The sequence below is a fragment of the Ailuropoda melanoleuca genome, chromosome 5, assembly GCF_002007445.2.
Source record: "Ailuropoda melanoleuca isolate Jingjing chromosome 5, ASM200744v2, whole genome shotgun sequence".
Taxonomy (NCBI): Eukaryota; Metazoa; Chordata; class Mammalia; order Carnivora; family Ursidae; genus Ailuropoda; species Ailuropoda melanoleuca.
The window spans coordinates 13,764,065-13,776,735 of record NC_048222.1 but is presented as its reverse complement, the minus strand read 5'-3'; the positions used below and the strand labels follow the sequence as shown (position 1 = coordinate 13,776,735).

At 40.2% G+C, this 12,671-nt stretch overlaps 1 protein-coding gene across 2 annotated transcripts in view; it reads left to right on the top strand.

Moving 5' to 3' along the window:
* The first annotated feature begins 2,356 nt into the window (after positions 1 to 2,356).
* Positions 2,357 to 12,671, top strand: part of PHACTR1 (phosphatase and actin regulator 1) — a 571,024-nt gene continuing 560,709 nt past the window's right edge. Inside the window, exons 1-2 of one of the 2 annotated variants that reach the window (XM_019796061.2) lie at positions 2,357 to 2,458; positions 3,459 to 3,584. In XM_019796061.2, coding sequence (XP_019651620.1) covers positions 3,509 to 3,584 — 76 coding nt within the window. In that variant the 5' untranslated portion in view covers positions 2,357 to 2,458; positions 3,459 to 3,508. The remainder of the gene's footprint in view (positions 2,459 to 3,458; positions 3,585 to 12,671) is intronic. The other variant, XM_019796064.2, reaches the window with a different exon arrangement.

The following is a 12,671-nucleotide window of genomic DNA, read 5'->3' as shown; positions in this document are numbered from 1 at the left end:
TGATTTGTTCTGATTGGGTAGGAAGCCCACAAGACAAACAGCAGGAGATTTTCAGGTTTGTCTCAAAAGCAGCCGGAAGAACTGTATCTATGGGAGGGGGGAGTGTGGTGGTCTTCCGTCCAAGACTTCTCACATGTAGCTTCTTTTATCTTAACAATCCAACACACCACACACATTCTAATTCTTCTTGGTCAACAAAGGGTCAAAACCCACTCTTGGGCTTGCATTTGGCTCTCAGTATGCCTTTCATGAGCACATCTCCAAGTATTGTGTCTAAAAGTCCTTCCCGAGGTTTGGTAGGGAGAATATCCCACCAGAATAAGCTCAGGTATCTAACCAAAGTTTCCTTTTGCTGTTGGGTTTATTCTGTTACATTCAGAGAGAAGAGAATGCATTTAGACAGATTGGCATGATTTGGGCTGGAGCTTTGACCAAGCAATCAGAGGCAGGAAGGGGAAGAAAGGTCAGGGAAGAGGGAGGGGATGAAATCAGATGTTCACTTTATATTTCACTCCAGAAAACAGCTCACAATTATAATTACCCACCTTGTTTTGCAGCTCAGAATAAAAGTGGCGTTGCACCAACCCCTACCCAAGCAGCCATCGTGATTAGAAAGTACTCCACACCTTGGAGAACTGAGGAGACATGAGCATAATTTTAAATGCAAATTAAATTGAGGGGGTAGCAGAGAGAACACATAAAAGACAGTAAAACAAAACCTTTCAATTTTCTTAAATTAGCAGTCTAATGTGTTCTAAAGAGCAGCTCCACTCAGATCTCTTCTTAGGGGTTGCATTTCATCACAATATAAAATGGGCAAATCCATCACTTGCCTCTGCCTAGTGCTCTCAAATTGAGATTGAAGGGAAAATTAGAAGCTGTTCATTTGGGCTCGCGTGCTCAGCAGCATTACACAGGTTCCTTTGATGCTCTGCGGTGTCCTGCTGCAAGAGGCCAGCAAGTGTTGGTGAGTATCTGCTAACTTCAAGACTCTTCCTTTCCTGTATCATTTTTGGCTACCTTTATTTTCTGGGGGGGTGGGGGACAGCTCCCACAAGAGCTATGCTATAATGCATTTTTTAAAAGCTGGGAAATTTCAGGCAGCTTTTTCAGCTTCTTCCAGTGACTGATTCGCAGAAGGAAAGAGAGTTATTTTCAGCCTAGATGCTGGTGACTGATCTATGTATTAATTATAACAGGGGGACATTTAACATATGCTGAGCTCGAATGGCCTTTCCTTACAACCCAGAGCCAGCGTTAGGGTAAGAACTGGGTGCCCCCCCCCAACAATTTCTAGACAACTTTTCTATCCTTTAACTGTTTAATCATGTAATTCTGTTGCAATTTGCAAATCAAACTGTGACTCGGGGCTATAAACATAAATTATTAAAGCTAAAACCCATTTTCCCAATGATGATGACACTTCTCTGCGCAAGAGAAGGAAGCGGTGATGGGGACTGGACCACATGATGGTTACATGTAGATTCTGATGGTGATGATTTTGTGCCCAAGTTTTATACGGGAAACTGGTCATTTTCTTCCTTCAGAGTGGAGGATACAAAGAGGCTGAGGCTGGCGTCACCTTCTGTTGCTAAGGTAACATGCTCTGGCCATTTTATGTGATAAAGGAGGTCCAGTGGACTGTATACATTATTCATCGCTGTTCTAATCAAACAATCAAAATTGTTTACTTTCATCGGGAATTTAGTGAGATCAAAGACACTCCAGCCGAAATTCTTCTTGTTTTTACTGCCGGCAGTTAGTCCTTGATTTTTTTTTTTCTCTTGCAGTAAGTATGATTTGCTGTTGGGGTAGCTTTGGGTATTTTTTAAAGTTTCCTCTTACCAGATTTGGTTTCTTAAATTAAAATATGCACTGTTAGAAAGAGGAACGAATTGGATTAGCCTTCTGAGCTTGATTTTAATGACTTGGTCTTATAAATTCTTTCCAAAAACATCCTGCAGAAATAGAGATACTTCATTTGCGCAAGTATCAGGGAAAGGCTACATATGCTAAAAAGAACCCAACAGGCTGAATGCTTTTTAATGAAGTACATCAGCTTCCTGACAGGCTAGCGCATGATAATATTGTGGGGATCGTTGCCCTACAAACCAGGATTCTTTCTCAAAAGCAGCCTGGGTCGGGGGCAAGCAGGTGATGATTCTGTAGCACTTTATAAAATGTGCTGGAGGGAATCACCAAAAAGGAAGAAATCCAAGGCATTTTTACAGCAAACATGTCAGCATGTGTCATAAATGCAAGGCACCTATAAGTGGAGGCTCAGATTCCCAGGCGATTCTCGCTGTTCTAGGGGAATCGGGACTCCCTGGACCAACTGAAGATCAGTTCAGAACAGCTGACACTTAACGATGCTATTCATCAGACAGACCTTCTGAAAACGGATAGCATATGAATTTAACAGCCTATCTTCCAGTTAATATACAACAAGGAAAGACTGGTACGTTATTTCTCTTTAGCTTAAATCAATCTGGGTGGATTTTTTTTTCTGAGTAGAATATATTTCTTTTAATGAATATTGATTAAATGTTGCATTTTCTCATACAGTAGGAAAGCTATGTTGAGGGTGGCTTTAGAATTGGAAATGTCAAATGAGGGAGTATTATAATGGGATAGTTCTTATTCTAAAATTTTTAATACATATATACATATATGTGTCTCTATAAATATATAGCCTTATATAACAAATATAATATATTGTATATACATATATGTTTATATATATATATATGGTCTATAAATATATAGCCTTATATAACAAATATAATATATTGTATATACATATATGTTTATATATATATATGGTCTATAAATATATAGCCTTATATAACAAATATAATATATTGTATATACATATATGTTTATATATATATATGGTCTATAAATATATAGCCTTATATAACAAATATAATATATTGTATATACATATATGTTTATATATATATATGGTCTATAAATATATAGCCTTATATAACAAATATAATATATTGTATATACATATATGTTTATATATATATATGGTCTATAAATATATAGCCTTATATAACAAATATAATATATTGTATATACATATATGTTTATATATATATATGGTCTATAAATATATAGCCTTATATAACAAATATAATATATTGTATATACATATATGTTTATATATATATATGGTCTATAAATATATAGCCTTATATAACAAATATAATATATTGTATATACATATATGTTTATATATATATATGGTCTATAAATATATAGCCTTATATAACAAATATAATATATTGTATATACATATATGTTTATATATATATATGGTCTATAAATATATAGCCTTATATAACAAATATAATATATTGTATATACATATATGTTTATATATATATATATGGTTTTAAACATCTGTTTGACAGTCTAAAATAGTGTGGATTTTTTTTCCTTTTTCATAGGCATACAAGTGACTATTTTGTCTTGAAACTCTGCTTTTGGAACATCAAGGATGGATTATCCCAAAATGGATTATTTTCTGGATGTCGAGTCTGCTCAGAGATTCTTCTACAGTCAAGGAGCTCAAGGTAATACAAGGGGAGCAAGAGAGGAAACTCCTCTCTTTTGCATGTTGGCTTTATATTGACAGTTGATGTCAACGGTAGTAGCTTCAGCTCTACGGCAGAGGGTCAGTAACTGGGATTACTAAATTGAAAACAAATCTCTACCAAACTGTTGCTGAAATTGAGGCATGCCATAGAATGGATAAATGCAAACTTCTTGGATGTGGTTTAAAAAAAAGCATCCTGGGGCACCTGGGTGGCACAGCGGTTAAGCATCTGCCTTCGGCTCAGGGTGTGATCTCGGCGATCTGGGATCGAGCCCCACATCAGGCTCCTCTGCTATGAGCCTGCTTCTTCCCTCTCCCACTCCCCCTGTTTGTGTTCCCTCTCTCGCTGGCTGTCTCTATCTCTGTCGAATAAATAAAATAAAATCTTTAAAAAAAAAAAAAGCATCCTACCCAACTTTTGACACAAATGCCCCTTAGACAGCGAGGTTAGAAAATGATTTCCCACCTCCTTGCAGCAAGCCAGAGGTATCTGGAAAGGTATCTGGAATGCTTTTATCCCACCGGGAAAGGTGAAGTTTGCAGCCACTACACTTGAGGACATCAAGGGCACCCTGACCTATCTGACTGAAATCCAGCTGAACGAGGGGCTCCTGAGATCAGCTTTGCACTTCTAGAGCTGCCTTATCTATTTTAGATGAATTTCACGTTACTGCTGGAGGAATTAACAGTGCACTTGGGGAGCAGTAAGGAGCATGCCTGTTGTGAAGTGTGGCTGATATGTGCATTTATATTACATATTTCAAGATGGTCAGTTAAGCTCCAGTTGGCTGGCTCTTCCTGTTCCACAGTGCATCGAGAATGTTTTGCCAGCACATTGGAAAGAAGCTGGAATGTCTTAGGGGGTCTCCTGACAGGCAGGAGATTTTTTTAAAGCATATTTTCTCTTTTCTATGGAATATTTAAAGTATTCAGTCAAAGCAATCTGATGATGGGCATCTCCCACACGGTACAAGGGATGCACTGAGGAGAAAGGCAATGTCCGTATTCTTAAAGAGAAAAGTAGTCAAATTCTTGGAAGTCATAAAGCAGAACTGAGAAGGAATGCTGTTTAGGGATGGCTGGCGTCTCTCACTGTTAGGTGGTGACAGGTACTTCACACAGGGCACTGATGAAATCTGCCTTGGCTTTCCCAGAGGTCTCCTCTGCATTGGTTTTACTTCACTGGCAAGCCAATTTCCCATGGCAACCTCAAGGGTTTGCAAGCCTCCTTCTTCTCTGCTTCCATTTTCCTGGCTTTGATCCAAGCTTCTTAGGGTCAGCAGGGGCTGGGAAATGATCTGGTTGATTTGCTTGGGTCAGTGTGCTCATCAGCAGGACTTAAATTAGCAAACGTGATACAACAGCTAATTCTCCCTGCACCTCTGATTGTACGTAGTCAGCAAATGCTCCTCTCAGCCACCTAAAGAGACACAAATATGTTGCTGAAGAAGGAGAAGAGGGAGAGCATGGCCAGAACCTCCAGCATCCTATGGGTCTGCAAGTAAGAAGATGCTAGAAGTAGATGGAGGAAAGGGGCTGAGGCTCAGTCCCCATCTCCAGTCCCGTGTTTAAACATTACTGCATCTGATCCATTCAATCTGAGTGGGACAATAATGTTTAGTGGTGGGGGCATCTACCTGAGCTGCATAATGGTCGGCAGAGCAGACAGGGGAGTCGAGTTCATTAACAGTATTAAAGATGCCCACTTTGCCTTGCAGTAGAGACAGTTGAAGCTTTTAAGAAGCCTGTGGGCTCCAGGCCTCCACGGAAGGAAAGCAGGCAGGGTGTGGGAGGCTCAGAGGACTCAAAGCAGCCTGGTGGTTGTCAGCAGATGGAGTTTGGGGGTGGAGTGGTCAGAATTGTCGCCATCCGTGACTGTGGTTTAGACAGCAGCGCTGGAATGACTAGAAAAATGCAGGGGAGGTGGTAGCATAAGCCACTGGTGCTCCTGATAGCACGTTCATTTTAAGGTAATCGGAACGACATTCCAATCAAAGGATCTTGTAAGTAAGGTGGAGGTGTCCCTAAATATCACCTGTTTCGATTTTTTAAAACCCCAGCCTTCCTGAATCAGACATCCAGGTGTACAGCCTAGGAGTCTGCATTTTAAGCAAGAGCTCCAATGATGATTACCTAGCAGCACATCAGTCTAGGGGCCCACATTTAAGGACCAGTCCACCCAGTCCAATTTCTCTCCTGCCTTCCTGGAACAGGAACACCTTCCTCTGCATTACAGGCAGGATGACACAGTGGTTGCAGACCTGGGACCCTGACCACTGGGGTTCAAATCGTGGGTCTGCCACAGTGAACCTGGACAAGCTCACCTCTTTGATCTGCATTTCCCTCCCCTGCAAAACACAGAAACCATATTAGTTCCCAGTTCCTCAGTTGCTAACAGCCTTAATGAAGTAAGATTTTAAGGTGCTGAAAACTGTCTGGCATGTAAGAAATGCTACACATCAGCAAATCAATAAAATAAACACCCCTGGCAAAACACTATCTCCTCCTCTGTCTGAAATTTCATATGGAAGCCACTGCCAAACAAGAATGCAGCCTGATAGAAGTTTAATCTCCTATTTTTAGCAAAAAAAAAAAGAAAGAAAGAAAGAAAGAAAGAAAGAAAGAAAGAAAGAAAAGAAAATTAAATTTTACATGAATTATAAAACGTAGTGATTATTTTCTTGTCACATCAAAACCCAACTCGGCATAATTGAAAAGTAATGAGTTTGTCTTGGCATTCCCTATCCACCTAGTCTTTTTTTTCACATGAAAAGTGAGACCCCCCCCCCTTCTTCTCTTCCCCATGCCTTCCCCAAAGCTGGACCACCTAGGGCCGGTGAACCTGTTTCCTTTCTGGAGCTCTGTTGTCACTATGATGTGGGACTTGTCACGATACTGCCCCAGGTCCTCCGTGGCAGTGTCCTTCCACTTGGCACAGACTCCCCAGACTTTCCTAGAGAATCAGCCCCTGGGCCTGATAAAGGGCTCGGGTGAGTGGGCAGAAGCCTGAAGACCACAGCCTGCACCCCTCCCTTTCAGAACCAGATGTATGTGTTTGAGCGGAGATTCTGAGCACCAGTGAAAAGGGAGCAGCTCGGGAGCTGGCTCTTGGGAAAGGCATTTGAGGAAATTAGGGTATTGTGCTGCTGCTGAATCACAGCACACAGCAGCTCTCTTCCTGGCCAGTCCAGCCTGGGGACAGGGGTACAGTAGATCAATAACCCTAATCTGACACCCTCTTCTAAAAGAAGGTCCAACTGGGAGCACAGAATGGAGCTGACCACCCAGAATTTGAGTGACCTGGGATTTGATCCCCTCAACTAACTGGTCAGTGATTATTGCCTTTTTGAGTTGTCCATTCTCAAAATCATGTTGATACTTCTGTAGACTGATCAAGTGTTCTTGCAGGTGCAAATACTTTTAAAAGGGGAAGCAAGAAAATCTGAGTTTTATTTTCCACATTACCATCCTTATATCAGTTTTATTTACAAATTCATAAACTTCTTAGATACCAACCCCTTCTCTACTAATGACACACAAAATAGTTATCTAAGACCATGATGCTGGAATTATAATGTTTTTGACCCCATCACAGTTATTTTTCAATTCTTTTTGGAAAGTGGCAAAAGGCCTGCCTCTAAGCAGACGTGTTTAGCTAGTAAAAGCCAGAGAAGTCCCAGAGGGTGAAAAACAAGGACAAAAGATTGCTTTTGCTCTATTTCGGGACAAATTCTTCTGAAAGTCCCAGAGATTTTCCAAAGTCAATCATCAGCCCTGTGGAATAAAGCAGGTTGCTCTGTGGACCTTCATTTTTCCTTGGTTTGGTCCCGAGGTAAGGAAGATGAGTCCACCTCTCTGGGGATTCTGCTTTGGAAAGCATGGTGTGTTGCAGAGGACAGAAAAACATCTAGGGTCACCCTGTTCATCATTCATCAGTGAAGGACGCTCTTCCAATTAATCTGTGAGTGCTTCGTCAACAATTAAACCTGCTTACTGAGAGGGAATTCGGTGAAGGTCTCCTTTAACTCAAAAGGAGAATTCTTGGGGTTGAAGATACACATGGCATAGAGATCAGCCATGTCCTGACATCATCTAACTTGAGTTCACCCACCTTCCAGGTTTCTGACAATGATGACTCACACCCTCAACTTCAGTCTCTGTAATTTTTTACTGAACAGTTGCATGGGGAGGGAAGTCATATTATAAGATCACAAAACTAACATCCTAGGATTTTTGGGTTGAAAGGGACATTATGGATGGGGGATTCTCTTGGCCCCTCCTGAAACCAAGTAAAATGGAATTTGTGAGGGACAGACCCAGGTCCCAGGGCTACATTTTCAAAGAGCCACTGGGCTATTCTGATGAACACTGAAGGTTGAGAACCACTGTTCTGGATCATTAATCACATGCTATTCAGAAGGTGGTCCTGAACTAACAGCACCCGCTTCATCTTGGAGCTGGTTAGAGATGCAGGGTCTCAGGCACCCTAGACCTAGAGAAGCAGAACCCGCATTTGAACAAGATTTCCAGGTAATTTATATTCGTTCAAGAAGCAATGACTGAATCCACTGCATATTAGAAACACTTGGCGAGCTTTTATGAACTCAAGACTGGAGTCCCATGACAGACCTATTAAATCAGAATCTTTGGTGGTGAGACTTAAACTTGGGAATCATTTTAATTGTCCCTGGTGATTCAAATGTGCAACGAGGACTCAGAACTACTGACCTCCTGTTTTATAGTACAGGAGGTTTTAGCACATCATGCGGCTATTCTTGCTTGAGGATCTTTCTCTATCTAGGTCCTTCCCTTAAATAAATCTACAGCATTGGAAAGGTGCAAATGGACTTTTCTTTAAAAAGGACTGGGTGCTACCCTTCGCATATTCATTGTATCCATTAATCCTCAAAGAAACTTTGGGAAAGAGGAATTATGATGCTCATTTCACAGATGACAAAAGACTACACATTTAGAAAGCAACATGGCCAGTAATTGAATTTGAGTATTTCTGACTCCAACAAACTCACAGGTAGTGAAGGAAACATTCATAACCAAATCACACTTCCAGATATGGTAAAGCTCAAGGTGGTTCCACCACATGCCCAGATCGCACAGCTTACAGCAAGAAGGTGGAGACGCTTCTTACCACACACACCCACGCCCTCTCTGCTGCACTAGGTTTTTCTCCAAGATCATCAAAATCCTTGGACAATTAAATTTCCTATCAAAGGGAAAATACATTAAAAGGCAGCCAATTGACTAAAGTCACCAGGCAATCACATTTATGACTCCTGCTCACAATTTCCCTCTTTTATCTTTTTAAATAACTCTTGGCATTGGAACCAGATGCTATACTCATTTCATCATAGAGCATCTTCTCTGTCTTTCCAATGAAGGGAAATGCCGCTTTTGACAACTGATGAATGCCACAGTTAGCAGCTAAGAGTCTCTTCAAGATGCATTTGGAAATGGAGAGGAATTCATTAAAACCCTCTCTCTCAAACATTTCCTCCACCTTTTGCCCACCCTGTGAAATCTGTCAGAATAGCTGGCTCTTCGATCGTTAGCTTTGAGTTATTTAACTCAAATGTACTCTAAACCTAAACTCTAAACCTCTGGGACTTTTTGACATGGCCCCAAGAGACAAGGACATATGGTTATACTTGATTAGTCGCAAATCATTGACAACAGTCATCAGCACAAAATGTGCTCATGCTATTTCCTTTCCTGTGCTTCATGCAACACCCAACCCAATGTTACCACCTCTGTGAAGACTTGTCTGACTTTTCCAGGCCTTTCTTCCACAGCATTCTGGTCATGCCTATATTATAGCCTTTGTCATACTGTATTGTTCAACTTTCACCACTTACTACTGCATGAGCTCACATAAATGGCTTCATGTCTCTAAGCCTCAGGATCCTCATCAAAATGGACATAATCCTAGCTTCAAATTCATAGGGATTTTTTAGAATTAATGGAGGTGTGCTTATAGAGTGTTCAGTATATTATTTATCATTATTGATTAATCATCGATGCTTTTGTTTTATTATTACTAAGGTGTCTGTTACATACCTAGAGAGCAGTGATCTCCCTAAATACCATTTTCTCGGTGCCTAGTATCATCCTTGGTATAGAGTAGGAGAATTAAGATGTAGTAAATGTCTCTAGTCTATTGAACTCAAGGAATGAAAATGCTTAAATCTCCATTACAAAGAGACACTTGGGATTCAGGGAAATAATTTTTGACAACTGAAGATCTGGAAAATAAAACCTTCTAGGACCTTTAAAGAATTCAAATCTTTAGTTGAAAATAAGAGGCTGCTGAAGGCCAAAGGGAGGGACAGGTAAAAACAACTTTCAAATACATACAGGTTCAGGAAACGGAAAACGTTATCAACTTTGCTAGACCTCCCATAAAACAGAAGTAATTAAAAAATCAAAAGCAAAAAGAAAATAAAGCAGGAGAGATTTTGTGTACTATTGAGGAACATTAACTTTTTAAATAGATTTACAGGGCCCCTGAATAGTACCGTTCTTAGAAGAGCTCTTTAATATGTGAATCTGTGGTGACTGAGTTTTTATTCTGCCTAAAAGTAGAACTGTGGAATAAGTGACCAGTCAACATTTATTCTGCTGAACTCAACTGACATTAGTTCAAAAGCTGCTCTGAACATGTTCAGGAAACTAGCTCTGAGCTATATCTCAGCTGAGACACCTTTCCCGTTCCTTCTTCAGATCCTTACTGCCTAATCCAGTGCTTACATTCTGTGGTTGACTTACCCTCTAACTAGCTTCCATTCACACTCCTGCTTCTGACCAGACTCAATGGAAGGTAGCTGTAGATACTCACCTAAACCCCATGCTGGAGACACTTATTTTGAGAACCACTCACTGGAAGCCTGGCCATGGTGTTTCTAGGAGTCTTGCTGAGTAGATGCCAGGTTGTCTTCCTTCTTCCTGTCTGTCCCCTGAGACCTTCATGTCATGGTTTTAGATGTGGTTTATCATGGGACCTACAGATCAAATTTGCTCCATAAGGACTGAGGTAGACACAGTGATTGCATAGCAACCTGATCCCTGTGTAAGGCATGATTGCCAACAGGATCATAACCTTTTCCATTCACCAATCTTATGTCTTCCTTTTTGCCCCTCAGAGTCCTGCTAAGACCAACACAATTAATCAGCCACATCCATCTGTGTCCTCGTGGGTATGTCCTTACCACGTAGGATACCTGTAATTTCCAGACCCTTGTCTCTGAGAAGTGCTTCAGAAACCACTTTTCACAGAGAGTTTCTAGCCTTACTTTCATGGCGCTCAAGTCCTCACCTTCAACAAATACTTGCTTTTTGTCTTTTTTCTTTTCCTCTAAAATTCTATCCAGGAAGCAGCATGCTGTGCTTCACTCATGGATGACAAGCTAACTAGCAAGCCTTCCCTCCTAACCTCCCACACACTCCATTTTAGACCTCTAATTGCTCACACGCAGGCTCTCCAAACCTGTGTTTAATACAAGGAACATTCTGTGTGAAGGAGAGGGTGAAGGCAGATTAAGAGAAAAAATATTGTGGAGATAGCGAGCCTGCCAATTTAATCGATAGGTAGATAACCATAAAATGTAATCTTCCATTTCTGGAGCGCACCATTGGAACAGGGCAATTCCTGGTACACAAAGTAGCCTCCTTGGTGCCAACAATTTACCTGCACTTGGTCTTCCAAAGCTCTTTGTGCCTTTGTTCCCAGCAAGCATCTGCTTTGCCATGTATTGTGATTCAGAGCTCATAAGTAAAGTAGGATATGAGGACAAGAGGAAGAGAGAGAAAAGACCAGAGGATGAGAAATAGAAAGGGAAAAAAATGATATGAAAATACAATGAGATAATTGCAATCAATTAATAACTCCTGCTTTCACATAAGACATATGAGAGAGTGGATTACATATTCAGCTCACACACAGCCAGGGTCAGCCATGACCCAATTAGCATAAACAAATCACAGGTGCTTGGGAAAGAATTCTCATTTTCCCAAACAAATCTGTTTTCCTAAAAACTTTCAGTACCACCTTTTGGGACTGAGCTGGCAGAGGCAAGGATGGGGAGCCTAGCACATTAAAATCAGTTCATGGCTAATACTATTTTTAATATTTTAAAGAATATTTCAGTAAACAATTAGACGCATATGCTCGTGCATAACCACAGATTGAATACTGGTGTGAATAGTACTTCTGAAATGTTAGGACTGAACAGAGAGATTATGTTGGAGATCTATGTATCTTTTTTCAATTATAAAAGCAAAACAAGGGTAATATTAAAATATTTAGCTAAAAAATGGGAAGGAAAATCATCCCTACACAACTACCTTTGACCCTTGAACAATACAGGGGTTGGGACACCTACTCCCCATGCAGTCAAAAATCAGTGTATAACTTTTGACTCCCCCACAACTTAACTGCTAATAGCCTGATGGTGACAGGAAGACTTACCATTGATAAAATATCAATTAACACATATTTTGTATGTTATATGTATTATATATTGTATTCTGACAACAAAGTAAGCTGAAGAAAATGTTATTAAAACAATCATAAGGAAGAAAATACATTAATACATTACTGTACAAAAAAATCCACTGATGAGTGGACCAGCACAGTTCAAACTCATGTTCAAGGGTCAACTGTGCATGTGTATAATGAATATCTTCTGCCAGCCTATGCTTTGCTTTTTTACTTTCTTAGTGGTATATTTTAATAAGTAGAAGTTTTTAATTTTGACAAAATTGGTATCTATTTTTTTCTATTATGGTTAGTCCTTTAACAAATCTTGGCCATCCTGAATGTTATGAAGATATTTTTCTGTGTTCTTGTTGTTGTTTTAAAGCCTTGTAGTTTTAGCTTTCACATTGAACCCTGGATCCATCTTAAATGCATTTTTTTTAAAGATTTTTTTATTTATTGGACAGAGATAGAGACAGCCAGCGAGAGAGGGAACACAAGCAGGGGTAGTGGGAGAGGAAGAAGCAGGCTCATAGCAGAGGAGCCTGATGTGGGGCTCGATCCCGGAACGCCAGG